At 36.9% G+C, this 19700-nt stretch overlaps 2 protein-coding genes across 4 annotated transcripts in view; one reads left to right on the plus strand and one right to left on the minus strand.

Moving 5' to 3' along the window:
* The window catches only part of CLHC1 (clathrin heavy chain linker domain containing 1), a 47496-nt gene extending 35701 nt beyond the window's left edge, over nucleotides 1-11795 (minus strand). Inside the window, exons 1-5 of one of the 2 annotated variants that reach the window (XM_087961082.1) lie at nucleotides 11560-11795; nucleotides 9085-9354; nucleotides 7710-7897; nucleotides 3978-4111; nucleotides 1016-1217 (exon numbers count right to left, since the gene is read on the minus strand). In XM_087961082.1, coding sequence (XP_087817208.1) covers nucleotides 1016-1217; nucleotides 3978-4111; nucleotides 7710-7897; nucleotides 9085-9267 — 707 coding nt within the window. In that variant the 5' untranslated portion in view covers nucleotides 9268-9354; nucleotides 11560-11795. The remainder of the gene's footprint in view (nucleotides 1-1015; nucleotides 1218-3977; nucleotides 4112-7709; nucleotides 7898-9084; nucleotides 9355-11559) is intronic. The other variant, XM_087961087.1, reaches the window with a different exon arrangement.
* A 299-nt stretch (nucleotides 11796-12094) lies between these two features.
* RPS27A (ribosomal protein S27a) lies at nucleotides 12095-19099 on the plus strand. 2 transcript variants are annotated; one of them, XM_026676709.2, is made up of 6 exons: nucleotides 12095-12133; nucleotides 12224-12303; nucleotides 14126-14180; nucleotides 16426-16511; nucleotides 17474-17605; nucleotides 18916-19099. In XM_026676709.2, the coding sequence occupies exons 2-6, from the start codon at nucleotides 12256-12258 to the stop codon at nucleotides 19063-19065; spliced, it is 471 nt and encodes a 156-aa protein (XP_026532494.1). In that variant the 5' UTR covers nucleotides 12095-12133; nucleotides 12224-12255; the 3' UTR covers nucleotides 19066-19099. The 2 variants fall into 2 exon arrangements, with proteins under 2 accessions (XP_026532494.1, XP_026532495.1); XM_026676710.2 differs by having other exon boundaries at nucleotides 12095-12129.
* Nucleotides 19100-19700: the final 601 nt, after the last annotated feature.

The raw sequence follows: 19700 nt of genomic DNA on the forward strand, positions 1-19700 counted from the left end.
TGAAGAGTTTCCTATACTGGCAAATCTCCATGTTAAAAATAGGTTTCATATGCATATTATCAGAAAGTCCCTTGCTAGACTGTATTTACTTCTATTTGATTAAGTGGGTTCATTCACAATATTAACTTTAGTTCCACATTTAGTTAAAAAGAACAATGGTGGAAAAAATAATTCTGTTTTTTTTTTCTGTTTGCAAGCATCCAAAAGAATTTGATTGTCAACTGTGAAAAACAAAATACTGGGCGTTGGCCTGATTCAGCAGGCTCTTCTGATATTTTAGTGGAATGTACATTCATGATATAATACATGAACAAGCTCTTACACAAAACATACTAATTAAATTTATTTTTAATTATCAAAGTTATTAATATTACATCATATCACCGATCTATTAATCAAATACTAGTTATTCTGACTGACTGGCTTTCTCAGATTTTATGTGGGGGTATTTTGTACTGTAATGTATGTTGCCAATAAACTTCAACTGGTTGTTTCATAAAAATCTATTATTGTAAATTATTATTAGATAATAATTATTATATTTAATAGTATTAGGAATTCCAGGAACCAAGCTTTAAATATGGAAAATATTTATTTATTTGGCCACTCATCTCACAATGGTCACTTTGGATGGCAAAGAACTCCTAGCATCATGGATAAAATAATAAACACATTTTAAGAGAAATACATAGAGAAATCACCTAACATCCTGACCCAAATGCCTGGAATTAATATGTCTTCTATGCACTGATTTTTCCCATTAAACCTATTAATGACTGCTGTGTTCCAGTGGAGGGTTGTTGAGTTTCTGTTGAGTGCTAATCTGACCACAGTTGCTAAAACAGAACATACAATTTTAGAAATTACAATTCTAGGATCTATTCTAAGTCATTGCTTTAAACTGATGAAAATAAAGTGGACAAAATTATTATAGCTATTCTCTCTATTCAAAAAATTAATTGAAAGTGAAATACTTCAAATAAGTAAGTGCATATTGTAAAAGGGACCTTTATACCAAAACTTCAGGTTTTCATTAGTTTTTTCAGCCCTATTTCGCTTTTGAAGAGCGTGATTCATGTCTCCTTCAACATTGGCTGTGTTTTCTATGGGAATGTATTTTGTCAGCATGTCTTCTTTCAACTCCTTCAACCTTTGTTGTAGATGATCTAAGTGGTTAGAAAGGGCATCTATATCAAGAGAGTCTTTCAAGTTAAGACCTATTGAAAAAAGGGAGGAAAGTTTCCATCAATGATCATACTGATAGTATATAAATTCAAACTACCGTGTTTCCCTGAAAATAAGACTGAGTCTTATATTTTTTCACCACAAAAGCCAGCAGGTCTTAATTTCAGGGAGGTCTTATATTTTTCCCTATTTTTCCCCATACTGAGAAGGGTGGGGGCTGCGAGCTGCCCCTCCCACTTAGCGCCTCCATGGCTCAGTAAACAGCTGATCTGCACCGCTTTCAGAGTCTGAACGTTGTCCACAAAACAGCTGATCTGGGCCTGCATGTCTTTTCTAAACAACATTTTCCTGCTGAGCCTTCAGCGTTGCAATCCTGGGATATGCTGAAGGCTTGGAAGTGGGAACATCCGGCAAGAAAATGGGTAGGGGGATTTTCCTGACTGTACTTTTCTTAAGCTCAGCACAGACTGAGAAAAGGAGGACAGGCAGGAAAATCCCCCTTCCCATTTTCCTGCCGAGCCTTCAGCGTTGCAATCCTGGGATACACTGAAGGCTTGGGGGGAGAGTCTCATGGTAGAAGCAAAGCGCAGCCTGTCCTTTTCAAGCAATCAAGTGTGTGTGTGTGTGTGTGTGTGAGAGAGAGAGAGAGAGAGAGACAGACAGACAGAGAGACAGAAAGACACAGAGAGAGAAACGGCAACGCTGTTTGAAAGAGTTTCTGCTTCACCGTTTCTCTTTCTCTCTTCTGTTTCTCTCTCACACACACAGGAACCGGGTAAGGGGACTGACCTTCCCCTGCCTCAAACTATCGGTATACAAATTCTGTTATAACAAAAAAGCATTTTGTTATTATAAACCAAACTTCAAAGTCAGCAGAGAGGTTTGCTTAACTATCACATGCAATATATGAAAGAGTAGAATTGAGTCTGCTATGCAGAGTATGCATTTTACTCTTTCATATATTGCATATGTTAATTTAAGTTTCATCCTGAGTATTCATCCATTTAAAAAAATACACTGCTCAAAAAAATAAAGGGAACACTTAAACAACACAATGTAACTCCAAGTCAATCACACTTCTGTGAAATCAAATTGCCCACTTAGGCAGCAACACTGATTGACAATCAATTTCACATGCTGTTGTGCAAATGGAATAGACAACAGGTGGAAAGCATAGGCAGTTAGCAAGACATCCCCAATAAAGGAGTGGTTCTGCAGGTGGTGACCACAAACCATTTCTCAATTCCTATGCTTTCTGGCTGATGGTTTGGTCACTTTTGAATGCTGGCGGTGCTTTCACTCTAGTGGTAGCATGAGACAGAGTCTACAACCCACACAAGTAGCTCAGGTAGTGCAGCTCATCCAGGATGGCACATCAATGCGAGCTGTGGCAAGAAGGTTTGCTGTGTCTGTCAGCGTAGTGTCCATAGCATGGAGGCGCTACCAGGAAACAGGCCAGTACATCAGGAGACGTGGAGGAGGCCGTAGGAGGGCAACAACCCAGCATCAGGACCGCTACCTCCGCCTTTGTGCAAGGAGGGACAGGAGCACTGCCAGAGCCCTGCAAAATGACCTCCAGCGGGCCACAAATGTGCATGTGGCTGCTCAAACGATCAGAAACAGACTCATGAGGGTGGTATGAGGGCCCGACGTCCACAGGTGGGGGTTGTGCTTATAAAGCCCAACACCGTGCAGGACGTTTGGCATTTGCCAGAGAACACCAAGATTGGCAAATTCGCCATTGGCGCCCTGTGCTTTTCACAGATGAAAGCAGGTTCACACTGAGCACATGTGACAGACATGACAGGGTCTGGAGATGCCGTGGAGAACGTTCTGCTGCCTGCAACATCCTCCAGCATGACCGGTTTGGCAGTGGGTCAGTAATGGTGTGGGGTGGCATTTCTTTAGGGGGCCACACAGCCCTCCATGTGCTCGCCAGAGGTAGCCTGACTGCCATTAGGTACCAAGATGAATGAGATCCTCAGACCCCTTGTGAGACCATATGCTGGTGCGGTTGGCCCTGGGTTCTTCCTAATGCAAGGCAATGCTAGACCTCATGTGGCTGGAGTGTGTCAGCAGTTCCTGCAAGATGAAGGCATTGATGTTATGGACTGGCCCACCTGTTCCCCAGACCTGAATCCAATTGAGCACATCTGGGACATCATGTCTCACTCCATCCACCAATGCCACGTTGCACCACAGACTGTCCAGGAGTTGGGGGATGCTTTAGTCCAGGTGTGGGAGGAGATCCCTCAGGAGACCATCCGCCACCTCATCAGGAGCATGCCCAGGCATTGTAGGGAGGTCATACAGGCACGTGGAGGCCACACACACTACTAAGCCTCATTTTGACTTGTTTTAAGGACATTACATCAAAGTTGGATCAGCCTGTAGTGTTTTTTTCCACTTTAATTTTGAGTGTAACTCCAAATCCAGACCTCCATGGGTTGCTAAATTTGATTTCCATTGATAATTTTTGTGTGATTTTGTTGTCAGCACATTCAACTGTGTAATGAATAAAGTATTTAATAAGAATATTTCATTCATTCAGATCTAGGATGTCTTATTTTTGTGTTCCCTTTATTTTTTTAAGCAGTGTATAAAGGGCACGATCCAACTGTCCATTTCGTCTTGGCCCTCAATCTTGGCTCAGCTAAAATTAGAATGTAATGGAGAGCATATAATTATTCAAAACAATCTTAGATATTAACATTGCAATATAATACAGAAGTTAGTTAGTGCTCCTGGTGTCAGACAAAACTGATTTTTTTTAAATTACAAACAACTTTTACCTGGAATTTTTTTAGCAGGATTAACTTTCTTGACTGAAGATAAATCTTCTTTTGCTAAGAGTGTTAACCTTAAACCTTTTAGTTTCTGTATTAAACTCTCAGTTCTTGCAGAATTCCTCTCAATTCTTTTCACTCTTAAAAACAAAAGCAATTCAAATAATACATTATACATTCTATCTGTTTCATCCCATATAGACAATTGCATATAAGTTCAATAATTGAAAAAGACTTATAAATGCCTTTGGAATTTTAGATATTTGAGTTTTAAGTACCGGTATTTCCTTAAAAATATGCTATTAATGAAAGTTACTTAGCTTTGTGTAACTTCATTGGGAATTTGGGGTCAAAGTAAATGAAGGAAGATGGTGGGGATATAGGTCGATAGGGTAAACCTTCAGTTAAAAGAAAGCAAAGCTTGTTGTTCATCTTCCATAATTCCTAGCTAGCAGTCAATGGAAATGCTTACTACAGGTAAACTCGACTTATGAAAATTGAGCCCAAAATTTATATTGCTATGCAAAAACATTTAAGTGAATCTTGCCTCATTTTACAACCTTACTTGCCACAGTTGTTAAGTGAATCATTGCAGTTCTTAAGTTAGTATCACAGTTGTTAAGTGAATCTGGCTTCCCCATTGACTTTGCTTATCAGAAGGTCACAAAAGATAATCAAATGACCCCGATATACTGCAACGGTTATTAATATGAGTCAGTTGCCAAGCGCCTGAATTCTGAATCTGTGACCATGGGGTGTGAGCAGTGGTCGTAAGGGTGAAAAATGATCATAACTCACTTTTTCAGTGCCATTGTAACTTTGAACGGTCACTAAACGAACTATTGTCAGCCAAGGATAGCTTGTATACTGTTACCATACTCTAAGCTTTTAGAGCAAAATGGAACTACAGTAATTGTTTCATTTATACTAAGCATTATTTTGATAAGTCATATTCTTAAAGTCATGAATGTAAAAAATAATATATTTAATTTATTCTTGGTCAACAAAATAATCTACATGTAGTTTAAAGTAAGTAATAAATAAGCAAACATATAATAAAAGAAAATTTATTATATGCTTTGATTGAAAAAATAACTTACAGAGAAAAATATTATTAATAGAGCATTTATGAGGATCCTCTTCTTCTTCTACTACATCCTATATAGCCCTGCCTACTACAACCTGGTTGCTAATTCCAAAATATCTGGGAGCACCAAGTTTGGGAAACACATTTTCCATTTTCTTCCACTCTTTTCTTTTCCAACAGATCAATCCCCCGCCCCCCACCAATGTATGCAGTTTGTAACCTTCTGGAAGAATTTGTTCATATGAGTCTTGGCCTATAGTGTCCTATAGTGCTCCGTCTATTCCCTTATGATGTTCATCACCTACATGAGATTAATGGTAAAGAATTCAAAATGCTGAATCACTATGTTGATGACACCTAGTTTTATATATTGTGAATATCCCTTGTTTTCTTCACTAATTCTCTCAAATTTTCTTCAATAAACTATGAAATCAATTATGATTTTTAATATATATTCACTCCTTTACCATATATACATATGAATAGGCTGCTTAAACAAACTGGCTTTTTTCCTAGACAGATATTAATCAAACAGCAATCATTTTCATTCATTCTTTGGTCTTTAAACAGCCCACTTTTTGTAATCTTTCATCCACCTACCTAAATAGAGAAGAGCAACCAGGATGATTAGGGGACTGGAGACTAAAACATAAGAAGAATGGTTATAGGAACTGGGCATGGCTAGTCTAGTGAAGAGAAGGACCAGGAGAGACATGATAGCAGTCTTCCAATATTTGAGGGGCTGCCACAGAGAGGAAGGGGTCAAGCTATTTTCTAAAGCACTTGTAGGCCAGACAAGGAATAAAGGATGGAAACTGAACAAGGAGAGATTTAACCTGGAAATAAGGAAAAACTTTCTGACAGTAAGAACAATCAATCAATATAACAGCTTGCCCTTGGAAGTTATGGGAGTGTCATCACTTGAGACTTTTAAGAAGAGATTGGACTGCCATTTGTCAGAAATGGTGTAGGGTCTCCCAGGGCAGGGGGAGGGGTGGGCTAGATGACCTACAAGATCCCTTCCAACTCTGATTATGTGTTAAATCTGTTAAATAACAGAACATTGTTTTCTCTGGTTTGCAATCTTTTCTTGTTCTGTTGAAAGTTTTAATTTTCTTGGAGCTCTTTTTCTAGAATAAAATCTTCTTCTCTGAAAAGTCTATTGAATGCCTTTTTGAAGAATTCTCAATCTCGTGAAGAAAAAGTCCCAAACATGTCCTCTTGAGAGTTGCGAATTTGCTAGAAACTCTTGTTTCAGTTGCGCTAAAAGGGTTGTATTCAAGCTATCTTCATAATAAAAATTGGTGTCAGGTTTGTATTCTGAAGTTGCTGTTAAATCCTTAGATTGTCAGATATTTGTGAAATTGTCTCAGTGGCTTGATAATTTTCTACACATAACTGTATCTTTTGCTCTTTTTATCTATCATCTATATCTTTAGCCTATAAAATGAATAATTTTCTGCAGAGAATTTTCAAAAAACTTTCCTAAAAATATGCACAAATGTGGCCAACTTCTTGGCTCCCTCTAGTGGTCAAAGGATATTGATTGCCAATCAGTATTCATAAAAAAAAAAATCAAAGAATTTCAGCTGCTCACAACAAAGAAATCCAAGGCTACAGATTATTTAAAAATAATAAAATAAACAGCTTTCTATCCTTGTTTCTCCATCAGAATTAAAAAGAAAAGATACTCCAGCTTCCTTATTTAGCTTGTCTCCAGCAATCCTCTTCCTCGTTGTTTAACAATAAAGAAGTCTCAAAAATGCTGCAGAGCTTCAAAAAGGAGTAACAGGCTGTGACTTGAAGAGAGCCTGTTAATAATAATTTCATAAATTGGTTAAGATAATAATTTCATAAACTGGTTAAAAAATGAAAGACATGACCATTTGAAAAATAAATTCCAAAATGGATGCTTTTCTGACAATGGAGTGATTGCAGTCCTGCTCCCCCATCTCCCCCAGCTAAATGGTTCACCAACTCCTGAAGTACTGCTGTATAGAGGATCTTGTGGTATGATTCTAGGACTTTTCCTAAACCCGAAGAGTCATATAAATGAAAGGAATGCCTCTTCCTTCTGTTAATAAGTTGAAAAAAACGGCAATCCAGAGAAAGAAGCCTTTCTGGGCATGTCAACTGTCAGCCATGTTCACAGGAAGCCTTCTGATTTGCAAGATTGTTGCAGTTTTTCCCCAAAATCAACACCTGATTCTTCCATTATCACCATTCAATGAAGTATAACACTTAATTTTACCCAACCAATGATGCCATGGAATTATTCTGCATATTGTGATACACTATTATGCTGCAGATACATTTGTTTCATGTCAAATTTGCTAGCTATCATTATCTGATAGCATGCAAACTCCAATGTCATTCTACTTGGACATCTGCGGTAGTGTCTGAAATTATGATACATAAAAATAGTACTTCTTGCTTATTTGCCTTTGTTTTCTAAACCTAACTTTCATTAGATATAATATTAATTCTGTAAGCATCCACAAATGTGTAAGATACAAATGCTTTTTTAAAAATGAAAAAAACACCATACAGTATTAGCACTTTCAAATCAGATCATGTCACTATACAAGAGACTAGTTCAAAATTGTGCTTTGAACACCCCACCCCTGCAAAAGCGTGAAAGAGGTTCTTACTTTTCTTCCAGTTGAGTTATTCTTTTCTTATAATACATTAAAGTTGAAGATTCGCATGCTAACGTTTTTAATTTTCCATGAAGATAAAATGCATCATGCTGGCCCTTCTTTATTGCTTCTATAAAAGCATCATATTCTTGCTTGATAGTGGTCAAAATGCTTTTGTATGCATTAACATGCTCAATTATCTGTTTTAACAATACAGAAATTGATTACGTGTCAACACTCTTTAATAGTGATACAATAAATAAATAATTAGTAATACAATAAAAAGAGCTGACATTACTGCAGGTTTAAAAAAAAGTCTTCCTGAATCAAAACAAAAGACAATTTTAACATGCTATCCTGCTCCCCATCATTGGTAGGTAGATGCTTCTGGAAAGTTCATCAGCAGGAAATTAATGCAATTAATATTTCTTTTTATTCCTCAAACACCGCATTCATACTTCTAAATTCAAGCTTTCAAAAAAGTTCATAATAAAGTTATCTTATATTAGCACTTTCCCTCATCTTAAAGCACACAAAACATCTTAAAACTCATAGAAGAGGATGGAACAATCAGAATGTCAAGAACATATCAACACTGCCAGAAAACAGGGCAGGATTTGTTTTAGGTGAGAGATTGAAGAAAGATAGTGTGTCCCAGCCTACGGTATTTATTCTTTCTTTGTTTAGGAGGGATGCCACACTTTCCTAGGCTGCTCCTCAAAGTGAATGAGACCTAAATACAAATACAAGAAGAATGCAACCTAGGATCCTGTTTGAGCTACACCACATGGTCCAGCAGAACCTCTAGATAATTTATACACCCAGAAAAGTAGCACCAGATTAATTGAGGGCTAATCTGACTAAATCTAAAATAATTTAATTCTTGTTGCTTTTCCAACCATTTTTAGTTTATGGGCTTTTTTAAAAAACAGTTTAGGGGAAACAAATATATAATCCCCTTTCTTCTCATGGATTAGTGGAAAAACAAAATCTTTAAAGTGGCCTGTTAGCCAAATGCTTCTTTCATAAGCATATTTATCAAACCAAGATATTAGGCTATGTAGAACAACCAGCATATTTAAATGATTTGCTTGAGGACTTGTTTCTCTACGTAACATATTGTGGTCCAGTACCTATGGTACACCTGGTAGTCTCTGAGGCTATCTAACATACTTTTACAATTGAACATTTACAATTGAAAAACATCAATCAGCATTACTATTAATAGACTAGCAGAGAATGTTATAAGAAATGAAGTCACCTCGCTAGTTCATGCTACATATTATTATTGTACTGATTTCAGCATAAGTCAGTCAATATATCAAAGCCAAAAAGATCACACTCACTCATCATGAAAATTGGAATATCTTTATAAGTGTTTAGTTACCATTTCAAACACATTTCTGTATATTATGTAATAATCCTCTGCTGGTCCTTGCTCAGTACAGCCCACTTTTTCAATTTCTGAAATGATATAACTCTGAATGCCCTCCAGAAATTCTTTCTCAGTCTCTGGGATGATGGGAGGAAGCACTGAGTGTTTACTGGCTCCAACACTGGCTGATTTCATGGTGCAGGAGACATCTAAATTTCTGTTGCAGATAGCAACTAAGGTATCAGGCCCTTACTCTGATCAGAAGACATGCTTCAGTCAAACCTAAAAATAATGCCACATCAATAAAAGAAATGAAAATTCATCTAACACACCAATTTTAAAAATGCATTCTACATGGCTTATTTCCAGGTAAACTAAGGACCATAAACTAAATTTAGTTGCAGTGCCCCTAGTGCGATATGAAATTCAATATGGAGGAAGAGGTTGTGTGTAATAGCAAGGTCTCAAATACCTCTTATTGAATTCATTGATAATAAATTATCAGGTAACTGTGGATTGCTGAATGGGAAACTGAACCATAAGTTAGGAACAAAATATTTCCAAGCTTGAATTTTACAAAGCTGAAAGGATTTTTAAATTTTATGTTTAGTATATTAAATATCCATTTTGAAATACTTAGACTGTCATCAACATAAAATGTTTTTTCAGATATAATCATTTTCAGATAAATATTTTGAAGTGTTTTTCATTATAATCTGCCATCTGTAATACAGAATTGGAATATCCTGACCTATACCATAAAATAAATCATTTCAGACTCCAAAAAAATGTTAAGTACAATTTAAGATTGGCTTGTTCAGAAAAAATATTCAGGCTTATTGGTTGTCTATTATCTGTCTATTCTGCAGATGTAATAATTACAATTTTACAAAGTCATTACAATAACTTTGAAGGAATGTTAGAGCCTGTACCTGCATGTGACCAGAGATGGTTCCTTATTGTAAGATTTTACTACTATTGCTATGATAATACTATGACAAACCAATTGTCCATTGGAAGGCCATTCCAGAAGAAAGGCTGTCACTGAAAAACAGGGCTGTCTCACCTTACTCCCACGTACTTCCCTAAAAGGGGGAACTAGTACCAGCTCCTTCCATTAAATTGGCAAGCCGAGTTCCAATGGCACAATATAATCTTGTACACAACTAGACCCTAAGCTATATATGGCTTTATAGATTTGCACTAGCATTTTAAATTCTACTCAGAAGCCTGTTGGCAACAAGTATACAGTCGTGTATTGTGCAATCAGTAAGCACATGGGGTGCTGCACTCTGAACCAAATGCAGCTTCTGAAAGATCTTCAAAGACAGACACTCTATGGAGGCCCTGGCCAGAATAAGTGCACAACACGAGGCTGAAGATCCCCAACATCAAAAGGCAGGTGAGGGGTCTTTATCACCAGCCCAATCACCAGGTCAAGAAGCCAAGGGAGGAAATCTGCGGGGAGGCAAATAGCCAATATAACAGGACCTCCATCTTCTCAACAGCCCAACTCCAGTACTGCTTTAAGAACAATAGACCAATGCCACACCCTCAAGGTTAATATATAGGATGTAATTAATGTTGGTCTCCAGCTCCCCTCAAGGCTAATGTAAGATATAATGTAGGTCTCAGCTGGGCAGATTTTGAATGGCATCATGACTTTTACCCAGGGGTGGGATACGACAGGGTTAACTTCCGGTTCGGGATTTATGAGCTTCCCTACCCGCTGTGAGCCACGCACCTGTTAAAACAGCCCTTTTCTTGTTTTTTTAACTGCAGCTGTGCCTCGTTTGGCAGCTGAAGTTGAAAAATCAGGAAATAAAGATCAGGTAAGAGCCCGGGTGGGCAAAAACATCAGCAGACATAGAACCGGTTCTACAGAGGTGGACAGAACAGATAGAAACCCACCCCTGCTTTTGCCTAGCCTAGGTCTCAGTAATGCACACCGATCTGTGTACTTATCAATCACTGACTCATGACTGGATGCAATCTCATTTCAGAGACTTGGCATTTATTTGCCAGTAGCACACAAGGGTCACATAAGCAAACAGATAAAAAAATCACCATCAAATATTTGTGGTCAATTCTTAGTCTTTAGACTGGAGAACAGACAGAACAGACAGTATGACTACCAATGGCATAAGTTTAAACAATTCAAACAACTTTCTTCTTTAAAAACTGTCTTGTAACAATGAATATAATAGTCTTTTGATATGTGGAAAAGTTAGTGTTTCACTTACATTATATTATTGGTAATTTTTGTTATTGTTAATGTCAACAGTATTTGATTTTTTTTTTAAAAAAAGTATATTGTTTTAATTTAATATACTTGTTTTATTCTAAACATTTATTCTGTTGTTTAAAAACTAAATGGAAATTATTTTTTTAAAAAAATTCTTAACCTATTTTACTTCCTGATACATCATTGAAATATTTTAGACCCTTTGGAAACATTTCTATAACACCATTTTTGACTAATAATACTTATGTCTGTAGACTCAGCATCACAGTGAAGGACTCCATCTGCCTTTTCCTAGCAGTCTCTGGGTTCTCAACGCAAAGCCCTCAACTCTCTCGCTCTCACGAGAGGCCGTTAAGAAAGCGGCCTATTCGTTTGTCTCCAGATGCTGCCAAGGAAAACCCACCTCTTCCATCCAACTAAACTCTCCTAGAAACCAACTGTTGGTAACAACAAGGCGGAACTGTTAATCAGGAAGGGAAAGGAAACTAGCGGCCTTTGGGGGACTGGTGGGAAGTGTAGTTTTCCTCCCCACTTCCTTTCTCCCACTTCCGGTTACTTAACATTCGGCTTAGAATCCTGATGATTCTTCCGCGACTTATCCGGACGTAGACTTTCTCCACTAGGAACCGCCGTTTAACTAAAACTACTACTCCCATCATGCTTTTCAATAATTTCGAAAGGAAATGAGTACTGGAGATTGTAGTCCTACGGTGTGGCAACGCATGGCCCTTCTTCCTTGTTTCAAGGCTCGGAAACCCCGTGCTCAGCGGGGCAGCCTCTCTTTCCGGCGTCGGCCATTCTGAGAGCGGGTGGTGGGTGAGCTCTTGGCCTACTTGGAATGTCTTTTATTTCTCAGGGTTGGCGCTGACCGAAGCCTTGATTTTTCGCTGTTTTTCCCCCCTCTAGGTACAACCATCACTAGGCGCTCTACCGCCGTCATGCAGATCTTCGTGAAGACCCTGACGGGGAAAACCATTACCCTCGAGGTGAGGAAGGCAGCAGGGTGGTTAGTCTGCGGACTTTTAACCGGTGCCCTTTTCAAACCGGTTCCCTTCTCCTTTCTGTTGCTCTCTTTTGGGGTGTCAGTGGGCATTTTGTCGCGGGATCGTTAGATTGTGGGAAAATGGTGCCTCGCTGCAGAATGGAAGTTAGAAGCCTCTTCCCCGTGGGCGTTGAAGCGAGGAGATGAGCGAAGAAAAACGGTATTTTCGTCAATGAAATAATGCTACAAAGAAGTAAACGAATAGGAAGGTTATAATTTTTGCACAGGCTTAAAGGATGAAGGTGAAGATGGCATTGCTTAGAAAGCTGGAGGTCTATGCAGAAAATGCAGATGATAGAGAGTTTGCAGTATTCAAATTTCTGCTCCGTTTTTTTCATCCATCCACAAAAGTCCCGAAATAGTTGCAGATATGATTTAATGCTGTTTCTAGTGTAGGTAAAGTGGGTCAGAAAAAGAAGTTACTGCAAAGGCCTCTTAGCATCTCAAGTCCCGTGGTAGCCAACCCACAAGAAGACATGAGGGCAAACAGTTCATTTTGTGTAGTGCAGATTAATTTAATCAAATGAACTTTTGTTCCTTGTGTATTTCTAGAAAACGATTTACCTGCTTTTTGCCTGGAGATTAAAAATACTGAAATAATTAAAGCTTTGAAATGGGATAAATTGCTAGAGTGAAATATTTGTCATGTTCTCAATTAATTTTACACCCAATATCCTGTGCTACCCATTATGAATCCCTTATTATTTTGTTACATATTTTGGGCTGTTTTAAGATATACTTTATGCTATTCCTATCTTTTATATACTTGATATCAAAGTAAACTAAACTTAGCTGAAACTAAGCCATCTTGAAGGAAACTTTGCTTGGAAGGGTAGCAGATAGCATTTTAAATTACAAAAATAAATATTAGGAATATACTATTTCTGTAATGTTTACCTGTTTTCATGTTCATTTAATTGCTTTTGCTTTTCCTCAACTGTGCATGTGATATATAATGAAGCATGTTAAAGTATTGGTGGTCATTTTCATCAAAAAAGAAGAAAAGCTCTTCATAATTCCAAATATAAGGATATAAGTACGGCTTAAAATGAATTTTAGACATAACCCTTTGGTAGAATTGAAGTTATAATGCCAAGGGCAACAGATTCTACAAGAAGTGCTTTTAAGCTGAAATAGTAAAATATTTTATAGTCTAATAGACCTTTTTAATTTGACCCTGTTTTAATAAGCTTATAAAGCCAGAATTGAGAAATCAGCAATAGCTGTATTAGGAAATGAAGAAGCTAAAATGCTGTAGAATTCAACACACAAACATCTGCAACACAACAACACCCCAAACAAAACAATTGTTCATAAGAGTCTGGACAATGGACATGCAACACCTGGAAACAGCAGAGTAGAAGAGTATGAACTGGAGACAGTGACAAGATAAAAACACCTGCAAATGGAAGTAGGACAATTATGATGATAGCAACTACAGTACCTGTAATAATAGGCACCTTGAGTGCAATTTCAAGACATGGGAGTGTCATTTGAACACTAGCATTGATAAAATGACTGAGTCAATTGCAAAAGGGCAATTTTACTTGGAATAGCTTACATACTTAGGAATAGCTTAAATACTATGATACCTTTTAACACCATGAAACATCTGACTATCAAAGGTCATAGGGAAGGGATTAATAGACAAAACTGCCAAATCTAGTCTAAACATCTGGCTGACTGTGCAACCAAGTACAATATGTTTATGTATAACTAGTTTGACTGTATAAGCCTTTCAGTGCAATTTAAAACTTTTACAACAGGTTGAACCATCTGATACTATAGAAAATGTCAAAGCCAAGATCCAGGATAAAGAAGGTGGGTGTGCTATAATTTATGAGACTTGGGAATGGTTTATGTCCTAAATTACTCTGGGCAGTTTACACCGCAAGTAAAAAAAACAATAATTGGAAACAATAAAACTATATTTGTAAAATTATGCTGGATAAACTTCTTTTATGCTGCTCTCCTAAATTCAGTTATTTCACGATAATAGATCTGTATAAAATGGAAAAATATTTTATTTTGAACCCAGAAGAAACCAATACATTCCAAAAGTCCTACTTTGTTGTTTCAGACTAGCGATTTATTAGAAACAACCTAGAATACTTTGGTTATCTGGCTTTAGATCAAATAAAAGCCTTATCCTATAGGCAAATTTGGCAAGGTTGGTGCAAATTGTTCTCTTTCCTTGGGGCTATCAGCATGGCATCTCACTGGATTGCCTGTCTGCCAGTTTTCTCTCCTCAGTTATCACTGCCAGTGTTTAAGTTGGCATATCAGTCTGTCCACCTGTTTCCTGATTTTCCTAGCACCTTTCCCTCCTTCCCATATCCACTGCTTTTGTCTCACTGATCTTTCTCTCCAGCACCTTTCCTTCCTTCCTTTGTATACCCCTTATGTACATTAAAAGCAAATTGTTGAGCAACTCTTCAACAGTCTGGTGTGCCTTCCAGCCATAATACACTCAACTCTCACCATCCACTAGCCAGATTGCCCAATTTGGTGATTTCATACATGCAAGAGGATTTTAGTCAAGACAATTATGGAAGGCAGTACTGTACATAAAATCTGACAGTAATTATTTTCTGTCATTTGAAAAAAAAGGAAAAATACAGAAGTCGTTGTGACTGTATAAATATATTAAGCAGAGATTAGGTAATTATTAGGAGATATGGGTAGATGGCTGCTTTTATTCAGATCTCAATCTATGGATACAGCCACCACTGGATGAACGGGATTTTATTCTTCCAGATATATGTCATGTTTAATCTGGAGTGCTCCTTTGTGATGAAAGAGTGGGGGATCTTTCTATGCAGAAAACAGACAACTGATGTGAATGTTGTACACGCTGTAATCTTTAATACATCATGATTTTAAACTACCTTATGATAATACAATGCTGGAAGTATCACCTTTTAATATTTATCAGTTGCTAAATATTTTAAATCTAATTTTGCTAAATCTAATTTCTTTGTTTAAAAAATTAAATAACTCATAAAAAGGAATTAATCAGCAAACAGCAATAGGGCATAAAATTAAAGTTTAAGTTATTTGATCAGCATATTCAATAGTCCTGAGAAATTCATAAAATGCATATGAAGATGTTGCAAGTCATAAAAGTATTTTGGCTCTGTGTATTATTTAATATATCCTATTGTGTTCACTTTTCCAAATGTATTATTTACTATAATTTATTTAATTATATCTATGAGGTTGCAGTACTAAGACAATACCAAAAATGTTTCTTTTGTCCAGAGACTTAATTGGGGAATATTATTCTGTAAATAAACTTGTACCAAGTTGTTTAGTGCTTCTAAGTAATTCTAAATTCTGTTGACTCTTCTGCTAATTCCAGTTCCAACAAATGATTTATAATATAATGGCTCATTAGAAGAGAATGTGTTTGTAGCTCAGGGTTGAACTATAGAGTCCTTGATGATCTCTGAGCTTGGTTGTTTGTCTGCAGACATATTAGTGCCAAACTGGTTAGCATCATCAGTGTTAGTAAATGCAGGGTTAGTTCTCTGTTTAGATACAGCAGCTTATTCTGCCAGTGTTGGTATGGTTTTCTCCTTGGTTATAGACTACTTATGCTGCCTTTGCTTACTTTATAGGTAACTCAAGGTGGTGAACATACACAAACAACCCTGTGAGATCCTTGATTAGGATGTTGTTTTTCTTCATTTTTGTCTAGTGTTAATCCCTGCTTATCTGGGAACAAATTCCACACTAGCACTAATGATGTTACCTAGTTGGGTTATGAAATGTCTTCAAGCAAACAACCAAGTTTAGAGACTTGCACTTCATAAAAGCTTATTTAATGCACCCGTATCTTTCAAATTTAAAAGGGCCAATTAAGATTAACAAAAGCTTTATAGTTATTGAGAAGTTTCTCAAGAGATATTTGATATATTTACTGTGATATTTTATAACCTGACAGTATTTGAAATGTATCTGCCCTTCACAAAGCAGAATTGATTAGGATTAACAAACAGTGAAATAAATGAATTGAGAATAATTGCTTAAAATACAACAAAAACCTTTACTTTTTCCCCACTAGGGATTCCTCCTGACCAACAGCGTTTAATTTTTGCTGGCAAACAATTGGAAGATGGACGTACTCTGTCTGATTATAACATCCAAAAGGTATTTTAGCATTTGAAACCTTTTAATACAATAATTTCATAATATACAATAGACAAATGGCGGACATCACCTTCCATCTTCTTGTGGCAATAGTTATATATTGTGTGAGAATAGGTCCAGTTTCTGTTAAAGATATTTTTTCTGGTCGGCACAATTTGTTCTGGATTTGTTCATTTGCCATCAGTTTCCCATATGCATTGCTGACTTACTCAAGTATTACTAAACCCACAAGTTGTAAATTTAACTTATTTTAGCAAATGGAAGGTTAACTTTGCAGGGATGAGAATTGAAAGCCATGATATATTACAGTTGTTGTTTTTTCTGCAGCATTTCTGGTAGGTAGGCAATGGTTTCTGGTTTCCAGGAGTTTAATAACTTATGTACCATCGCTTCATTTTCAAGTTATAACAAATACATAGCTAGATTTTCTCCATAATAATCTGTTTCTAGTCTGATCCTTTAGATTTTCCATGATGCATCACTGAAACTTAAGTCCATCCATTTCACTGCTGTTCATCCTCTTCCTTCCGGCTTTTTCAGCATTAGAGTCTTTTCCAAAGAGCTGAGTCTTCACATAATGCGTCCAAAGTTTTAACAGAAGACAAAATTACTTACTTTCCTTTAATTATTAAATTATCTCTGACAGTGCATTATTTACAATGCAATAGCAAAGGCCAAATTTTGCATTTGGTTCAAAGTTACATACTTTGCATTTTAATAAAACAAGGTTTCATAAGTCCCAAATTTGCCTGTTTTATAGGCATTAGCATTTACGCACCAGTTATGTTGTGCTAATTTTTTAAATGTGCTGAGTTTTTTTAAGGAAGGGTAAGACAAAACTATCTTCTGATTTCTTTGCCTAATTCTGTGCTTTTTTCTGCATCACAAAAATTCTCAAATCTGGATATTTTTTATCTGTTAAAATCATGTTTTCTTTATAAAAAAAACAACCCAAAACTTAGGAGTCGACACTTCATCTTGTGCTGAGACTTCGTGGTGGGGCAAAGAAAAGAAAGAAGAAGTCTTACACCACTCCTAAGAAGAACAAACATAAGAGAAAGAAGGTGAAACTTGCTGTCCTTAAGTACTACAAGGTAAAATCAGCTTCACTGTTGCAACTTGAATTCAGGAGAAAGAGCTCTGTAATGAGAAAGTAATAAGCTGCAGATTCTCAGAAAAAGTGTTTATTTAGCCTTCCTTTTTAAACATAACAGCCAGTGGACCCCGGGGAACGTGGAGCAGGATGGAACCTATTAAATGGCTCGTATGATGTGTTGTGAGGGGCAGGGGGTTATTTTATTATTTTATTTGTTGTTTTATTATATATGATTCTTTTCATTAGTATGTTTTTTATATGATGTTTTTATCTTTTTGTAAGCCGCCTTGAGTCGTCATGTCAGAATAGGCAGCAATATAAATCTCCTAAATAAATAAATAAAGATGGTATATAATCGTGTGCGTGTGTGTATATATATCTATATCTATCTAATGTCTAAATTATATAATTTACATTTTTTAGAGAGTCAGTTTATATAGTAGCTAAGATATCAGGCTAGAAAGCAGGAGACAATGAATTCTAATTCCACATTAGGTGCAAAACCGTCTGGGTGACTTTGGGCCTGTCACTTTCTCTTAGCCCTTGTAAGGAGGCAATGGCAACCATTTCTGAAAAATCTTGCCAAAAAGCTGCAGAGACTTGTCCAGGCAGTCTCTGAATCAGATACAATTGAACAGAAAGAAAAAAAAATTGTATATGTCTAATATATATACTGAGTGTGTATATTGTAAAATTCAACATATCAATATGAATAACATTCAATATAAATTATCGCTGGTTTTTTTTATATTGCTAGAAAGCCAGTTGCCTTCAGGTAACATATCCAATCTGTTTTATGTATGCAGAACTAGAACTTAGCTAGTACCAAACAATGAATGAATAGTACTAGTTCAAATTGTCTGCTTTATACTAATTATTAATTTATCCTACAACTTTATTCCAAAATGCTAGATTTACAACAATATAAAAGGCAAAAGATAAAACAACAGAAGATATGTTCTGTTTGCTGCCTTCCTAGCTTGGGAATCATAGAAGTGAAACTTCTGTTAACAGGCCAAAATCAAGCTTTTGGCAGTTCCCATGTCAGGATCATAGCCAGATAGGCAGTCTCACAGATACAGGCCCAAATTGCTAGCCTTTTCCAACTCTCTTTGATAGCTAATGCTGATATGATCATTCATAATCTTGTATTTTGTAACAGTCAGCAGCCTGGGTGCTGCATTTTGCATCATTTCTAAAGGCAGTTGTTCCAACAACTTCTTATATTCTAATTATATTTTTATAAATAAGCCTGCTTTTAAATGTAAATGTAGTACTGCATTATTTACTGAGGATTTCTTTTTACAGGTGGATGAGAATGGCAAAATCAGCCGTTTACGCCGTGAGTGTCCCTCTGAAGAATGTGGGGCCGGAGTGTTCATGGCTAGCCACTTTGATAGACATTATTGTGGCAAGTGCTGCTTGACATACTGCTTCAACAAACCAGAAGACAAGTGAATATGTCTATTGTAATAAAAAACCTTTGAACATTGCTGTGTTTATTTCTCATTAATTGCAAAAATGTATAAAGCAGGAATTTATAAAAAAAATTAAAGTGTTTTATAAATGACAGGAAATGATATACTCATAAGTGAAAAACAGAGTGGGGGGAGGTCATTATTTTGCATAGTTATCAGCTAACTAGCTCAAAGCCAGTGGTGGTATTCAGCTGATTTGCACCAGTTTGTGCGAATCAGTTGTTAAATTATCCACCCTCACTATCAAAGTGGATCCTGGGCACCGCGCTGCAATGGAGAAATGGGCAACAGAGCAGTAGGCACGAGGGAAGAAGGGAATGCGGCCTTCTTCCCTTGTGCTGGCCGCTTCGTTGTCCATTTCCCCAATTCAGTGGAGCACCTAGGATCCCCTTTGATAGCGTGTGTTTTTGTGTGTGATAATTTGTCTGGCCAAACTTGTCCACCTACATTGGCCCAGCTTCAATCATGCTGCCAACTTAATTCCTCGCCCCTTTGCCCGCGGACTGACCAACATCTCTGCACGCTCGCTTCTTAAAGGAGCCATGTCCAGAAGGCTGAAACAGCCATGTGACCAACATGCAGGCAAATGCCCTCATAAACAGCCTTTTGGCGAAG

The sequence above is a fragment of the Notechis scutatus genome, chromosome 1 (genome assembly GCF_049901735.1).
Source record: "Notechis scutatus isolate UNSWTSFEM ecotype Mainland chromosome 1, rNotScu1.2, whole genome shotgun sequence".
In the NCBI taxonomy this organism is placed as follows: domain Eukaryota; kingdom Metazoa; phylum Chordata; class Lepidosauria; order Squamata; family Elapidae; genus Notechis; species Notechis scutatus.